Source organism: Salarias fasciatus, chromosome 16 (genome assembly GCF_902148845.1).
Source record: "Salarias fasciatus chromosome 16, fSalaFa1.1, whole genome shotgun sequence".
Taxonomy (NCBI): Eukaryota; Metazoa; Chordata; class Actinopteri; order Blenniiformes; family Blenniidae; genus Salarias; species Salarias fasciatus.
This window is the reverse complement of record NC_043760.1, coordinates 6,838,558-6,845,381: the sequence shown is the minus strand read 5'-3', so window position 1 is coordinate 6,845,381 and position 6,824 is coordinate 6,838,558. Positions and strand designations below refer to the sequence as shown.

The following is a 6,824-nucleotide window of genomic DNA, read 5'->3' as shown; positions in this document are numbered from 1 at the left end:
GTCACCCGTTCTGCTGCTTTTACCACCCGTTGCAGGTCCTTTCTGTCCTCCGCAGTGCAGCAGCTGAACCACACCGTGCAGCAGTAGGTCAGGAGGCTCTCGATGGTGGAGCGGTAGAAGTTTGTGAGCAGCTTCACGGGGAGATGTGCCTGACGCAGCTTCCTGAGGAAGTACAGTCTCTGTTGGGCCTTCCCCACCTGGTGTGAGATGTGGGTGGACCACGTGAAGTCTTCTGAGATGTGGACCCCCAGGAACTTGAAGCTCTCCACTCTCTCTACCTCCTCCCCATCGATGTAGAGGACAGAGTGCTCAGTTCGATTTGCTCTTCTAAAGTCCACAATCATCTCCTTGGTCTTTCCAGTGTTGAGGCTCAGGTTGTTGTGATGTCACCATCATCGTAGATGCCCTCGGAGGCAGCAATGAGTCACTTGATTGGTTGAAATATGACGAATAAGCAACGGAAACCGTTCAGTCACCATATTGGATATCCTCAGTGCGAGTGATAAGTGTGGATAAAAGTATCTGGTAAAAAATATGGATTATTATAGGACGCGCATGCGGAGAGACGCGGAGAGGCGCAAGTGGTGGTGCGTCTAATTCTGGATTATTTGCTTATTTCAAGACATGTTTTGGACAAAATGCTATACTTTCTAGCTTTGTCTGGATGCATATGTTTGGACTGTGGCAGCTTTTGCTGGATTATCTGGATTATGGATCATCTGTGATTAGTTATGAGCTTTCAAAGATGAGTTGTGCTGTTTACTTTATTTGCTGTTTGTTGGACAAATGTGTTTATATTACCCGCTGTGGTAATCACATCTGAAAGTGGTTTATACCAACGGATTCATGAGAATATCAGCTTTCTAACAGTACATAGTGTGTCCGTGGAATTTGTAAAATGCGTCTTCACATTTGATAAATGCATCGGGAGACGTTTACCAGCCCGTGGGCGGGCCGGTCTGAGCTTAAAGGGCTAGCAACCGCTCAAATAAATTAACTGTTTTAAACTCCCTTTGATTAGCTGAAAAATACATCATTATTAACTGTTGATTGAACCACCCAAAAGTGTACATATTAGCTAAAATTAGCACAAGCTTAAACATCTGCAGTAGTAATATACAGTATAATAATCCAAAAACATCCCATACAATGGCAAGCACTTTTCATTCATATTTCATAAAGGGTTTGTCGTCTTATCCTGGAATGCAGCATTGATTTTGCTGTCTTTCATTTTCAGTGCGGTTGTGTTGTTGGTATTAATGGATAGCCATGACAGCCGTGGTGTGTCTGCGCTGGAAACGGGGCTCGAACTTCCTACATCCGTTAGCGGGGCAAATGCTCAGACCAGCACCGGACCATCGGGACCCACGCCCCCGATCTGCAGCTGCTGCGGCATGCGCTTGACGCGCTCCCCCCGGAGCCATCGCAACACTGCTCTCACGAAACACCGTTACCAGCCAGCACCAACCCGGAAGTGCAAGAACCAGAGGACAACACAGACGTACGAGGGGGTTTTTATAGTGCCCCCAGCCAATAGGCTGAGAACAATAATAAACACACCAATCCAGCCACATTCTGATATCCATGACTTGAGTCGACTCTGGTTAGCAGTAGAATCAAGGAGCAGCGACTAGCGCGCATAGATAGACGTGAACGCTTCTTCTGGACAGGCGGCAGACTGTTGGCTGCTCTCCAGCGCATGCTGCCACTCTCTGGTGAATTCCATGTGCATGGAACTCAGAGCACCACACTCCACAGGATTTGCGATCAGAAATATTAAACATGTTCATTATCTACGATCTCCCCTTCCGACGCCTCCCGAGAGGCTCCAACCGGAAAAAATCTCTCTGAACCCCCCGAACACTACACGAAGATCGGACCCGAACTCATTAGCATACTCCCGGACCTTGTCTTCGGTAGGGAGGAGAAAATTGGGGCAAAATTCGGCCTGATCCTTCTGTAGTGTGTGCTGGACTACAGGTTGACGTGACCCGCCCACGTTTCCCGCCGGCAAAAACCAAAACACAGGCGACAGAACTTCCGGGTCACGGAGATCGAAGAAATTGAAAAATCACATTAAAGTCTGCTCTGTGGCCGTATTTCAACTTTCCTTTATTTGATCTGTCTTAACAAACGGGATATTGAAAAACGAACCAATTTTCATTTATTTGTTTTCATTTTAAAAACGAAAAAAGGAAAAACGACTCATTTTTCAATATTTTGTTTTTTGATTCTAAATTGAATATCAATTGAACGAATGATACACGGATTCATACGAGCTTTCAGTACCGTTTGGTCCTTGCTCATTGTACCTCCACCTCAATCGTGAGCTTGTGGTTAGTGAGGAAGACATGGGACCAGAACGTCTCTGGTTTGAGACCCGCAGTGTCCCTATGGGTGATCAGCTCCATGGAGCAATTTATTATGAAGAAAAGGTATTTCCTCAAGATAATATAAATATTTAAAAGAAAGCAGAGCAGTGCAGCCGCTAGAAAAGTTACAGGTGTCAGCAGTAGTCTGGGAAATTTTCACTATAGTTCAGGAAATATTATCTTATTGATCTTCTTTATTTGGTCCTCCATTGAATCAAATATGTCGCTCATCAGATGTGCCTCTGTCAGTATTATGGGTGACACAGGTAGTCCACCTGTACATTTACTGTTATGTTGTGATCACCGGCCTCGGTCACTACCACATCATGTTGAATCTGGATGCAGGTGAAGCCACTGCAGGTGTCATCCAAGTAACACCAATACTGAAGTCTTAGTGTTTTGGTTTTCAAGAAACAAGCTCGCCTTTTGTGCTTTGGTCTTGTCGAGTTTTTTTCTTCTGACTGTACAGAGTGAGTGTTTCTACTGATGAATGTAATAATCCATCACTTTGCCATTTCCTGTCTGAAAAATAACAAAAACCCCAATAAAATAAGGATACCTTGGAGGTGATTCTTATGAATGTTGTGCAGAGAAAGCGTACCTGATGTCCTCGATAATGGACGTATGCAGGCATCCCTCCCCGCTGCCAGTACATTGTAATGATGCTGCATAGTATAACTGTCCAATAGTAGGTACAAGGTACAAGTTTTGGCACAATAGCTTTTCATATTTCAACATGATTCTTCTTTTATAGTATGTAGCAGCGCCTGAACACTGACCTCATAAAACATTAAGTATTGGTTAATTTTTGATTTTTTTTTCATCTGATTTCCTCCCTCCCAGTCGTATTGGGCTGCCACAGTGTAGACATAAAGAGCGGCAGGCAGGACACTCCTTCCACCGTCTCTGCTGGATATCAGGGAGGAACTGGGGACGTGTCTGATCAGTGAGGAAGCTACCTCCCAGCCGGGAAGACACTCAGAATCTCAATGTCTGTACTGCGAGCAGCAAATATGGCCACCTGCGACGCTGCCGCCACGGTTTGCTCAGGCACCGACTGTCTCGTTCCTCCCAGCACCTACAATCAGACCCTCAGTACGGTGCTGAGCGCCGTGATCACCGTCATGATGGCCATTGTCATGTTCTCCATGGGCTGCACGGTGGACGCCAGGAAGCTGTGGGGCCACTTGAAGAGACCCTGGGGCATCATCATCGGCTTCCTCTGCCAGTTTGGCCTCATGCCCTTAATCGCGTTCCTCTTGGCGCTCGCCTTCGATGTGCTGCCAGTGCAGGCGATTGTGATCATCATCATGGGCTGCTGTCCTGGAGGTTCGGGGTCGAACATCATCTGCTACTGGCTGGACGGAGACATGGACCTCAGGTAAGAGTTTCAGTTTCAGTTTTGACAACTCAGAGGTGAGTTTTCTGCTGTTTCGATTCTTGTCTGTCCGTACTGTTAAAAACTGACAAATGAAAACTTGACACTTTTTCACTTCAGTTAATTTTGTTACCACTTTTTTAAATGTGCTCCAAGTGATTTAGAATCATCCAACAAGATTGGAAACTAAGACTAGTAAATCTGCTTTAGAAAACACTCCAGCAAAATTATTCAGTGTAATATCACTTACAACACATTCTAACCCATGTTTCTCCATAACATCTCCAAATTTTCAATCTGATGGTCAGATTGCTTAATTCTCTACAAAACCATGTGGAACGTTTGAGTACAAGATATATTGTGAGACAACACAATATGCAGTGTGATCTGATTTGATGTGATATAAACTCATCATGGTTTTGTTTATTTTCCGGACTTTCCTTAAATATTTTCATAGACTATCTTAACAAATCCCCCATCTTGCATAATAATTTTCTAGTTTTCTCCATGAATCTGTTCATTGAACAAGAGACACATTTCCAGCCTCCACAGCAGGCACGTCTCGCTGCCTCAGTGACATGACGTCGCCTGTTTTCTTGGAAAGCCTCCATGAATACAGACTCTCACTGACGTTTCTTCATGTGCTGCTTGAGTGTCTGCTTGAGTGGCTGCTTGAGAGGTGGTTGCACCAACACAGTGTGTTTTCTCTCCTCCTCAGTATCAGTATGACGGCCTGCTCCTCCATCCTGGCTTTGGGGATGATGCCCCTCTGTCTGCTCATTTACACCACCGTCTGGACCAGTGGCGGCACCATCACCGTCCCCTACGACACCATGTGTACGGGAGTGATTTATTTATCCAGATTGGTTGACTTGCATGTCGTCTATTAGTTTTGATGTTTGACCACAACTTACTCTTGCCTTCAGAATCATTTTAAAATGTATAGTCATGCTGTTGTGAAACCTGTGTCCACAGGCATCACGCTTGCATCTCTTCTTATCCCGATTGCTGCGGGGATGATTGCGAAAACCAAGTTTCCCAACTTCGCAAAAAAGATCCTCAAGGTTGGAATGATTAACATGTTCTACAAAATTTCATGAGTCGTTGTTTGAATTCTCCTAAATCGGCTTCCTCAGGCAGTACGAATCCTGCACCTTGGTTCTACTGAACTGCTTGTGTTCCTGCTGTGCACAGATCGGGTCCATTTTCGGCTTTTTGCTCATCGTTATCATCGCTGTGGTTGGAGGAGTCCTCTACCAGTCGTCTTGGGAAATTGATCCGACGCTGTGGATTATCGGAAGTATCTATCCCTTTATCGGATTCGGCCTGGGGTTCCTCCTGGCCTGGTTTGTGGGTCAGCCTTTGTACAGGTGAGCATTCAAGATGGTCTGAAACAATCTTTCTTCAATAGATTTCATTTCCTCAGTGGCGCATCGGTAAAGATTTCCGATCAAAGCAAATGACTCACACGGTTGTTTGTCACTGCATGGTTTGTTCAGGTGTCGGACCATTGCTCTGGAAACGGGCATCCAGAATGCCTCACTGTGCAGCACCATCGTCCAGCTGTCCTTCAGTCCCGAGGAGCTGGAACTCATGTTTGCATTCCCACTCATCTACAGCATCTTCCAGATCGTGGCCGCCATCTTGGCAGTAGGAGGTAAGACGCACACGTGGACATCATCCATCCATTCATCTATCTATCCATCCATCCATCTGAATACTTGTTATCTATCGTAACCAACCAGACTGGAATCTGCTTTGAGTACTTGGCTTTGAGGGTCTTGGCAAACTCTTTACTGAAGATGTGAAAGGCTCCTGTCACAGTAGCTAGCATGTGTTACTGCAAAGTCATTCTAACTGTTGCTATTAGAAAAGTTAAAGGGGCTGTATCATGAAAAATTCACTTTTTGTATGTTTTAACCTTGTTATGTGGCTATGTACTCACCAAAAACACCCCAAAGCGTTTTTTTCCTTCGTGCCTGTGCGTTTGAGCTTTCCTCCTGTTTCTGCTGCTCAGAGAGGCAGCCCCTCCCGCACCCGTGAAAACGCTGTTTTCCCACGTTCACGTCACACAGTGAAGATGGCTCCCCTGAGCCCCCCTCCCGCAGGCCCTCGGCAATCAGCATTGCCGCTTTTTTGTAACTCTGATTACGGAGATAAACTTTAACCATCATCTGAAAGCAACAGTCAAGCAAGAGCAAGAGTCTGAAGGGTCTGCGCTTGGCGAGTTTCTAACAGGAAAAGACGTTTTCGCGTGTATTTCCGTGTAGAGAAGCTAGAGCTAAAGAGCTAAAGCTAACCCTTAGAGACGCTAACGAAGCGCTGATTGGTTGAAGTACGCTGTCAGTCAAAGTCCACAGGGGGAGAGGCGGGATTTTCAATGAAACAGAGCGTTTTCTCTTCCGGGTTTCAGAATTTGCCCCAGAAAATCTTTTATTTCACACAAAATGACTTTTCCTTTGCGCCAAAAGTAAACTATTACCATGTTAATGCAATTTCTAGGGTTTGGACTAGCTAAAAAAGCATGATACAGCCCCTTTAAACACACTTTGTGCCACTTCAGCTAACAAATTATGTTCAGGTATGATAATGATCCTTAAGTTTTTTTTATAGGCCAGATGACAGGAAACAATAGTTTTTTACAGGTGCTTTTTAACAAAAAAAAAAAAAGGTTGTTAATATTCTTATTCTTATTCTTATTATTACTATTATTATTATTGTTATTATTATTATTATTATTATTATTATTACTATTATTATATTGTCTTTTATTTAATAACATTTTACATGTCTTACCATACAGCATTGCTATTTTTGACCTCACTGAAGTTTTACTGGACTGGTTGTCACTTGGACAGCACAGTGTCTTTCATGTGTGTTTTAAATTGTCAGTCTTTCTGACTCCAAGCTTCATGTTGTCTTCAGGTTACCTTTGCTACAAGAAGCGCTGCTCGCGCAATGTGGGCGAGTCCGTCAGTGAGGACGGCGAAGTTCAAGAGGACATTCAGAAATACAGGAGCCGCGCTCAGGATAATTACGGCTTCGAGGGCCAAGAGATGGACAGGGGCAAGTGA

At 44.6% G+C, this 6,824-nt stretch overlaps 1 protein-coding gene across 1 annotated transcript; it reads left to right on the top strand.

Annotated features, from left to right (window-relative positions):
- The first annotated feature begins 3,385 nt into the window (after positions 1-3,385).
- LOC115403337 (ileal sodium/bile acid cotransporter-like) lies at positions 3,386-6,824 on the top strand. Its single transcript, XM_030112199.1, has 6 exons — positions 3,386-3,753; positions 4,469-4,587; positions 4,726-4,814; positions 4,945-5,120; positions 5,250-5,407; positions 6,676-6,824. The coding sequence occupies exons 1-6, from the start codon at positions 3,386-3,388 to the stop codon at positions 6,822-6,824; spliced, it is 1,059 nt and encodes a 352-aa protein (XP_029968059.1).

Coding starts and splice junctions, on each gene's coding strand:
- LOC115403337 (XM_030112199.1), top strand. CDS start 3,386: ATGGCCACCTGCGACGCTGCCGCCACGGTTTGCTCAGGCACCGACTGT. Junction 4,815..4,944: donor TCGCAAAAAAGATCCTCAAG/GTTGGAATGATT, acceptor TGCTGTGCACAG/ATCGGGTCCATTTTCGGCTT. Junction 5,408..6,675: donor CGCCATCTTGGCAGTAGGAG/GTAAGACGCACA, acceptor TGTTGTCTTCAG/GTTACCTTTGCTACAAGAAG.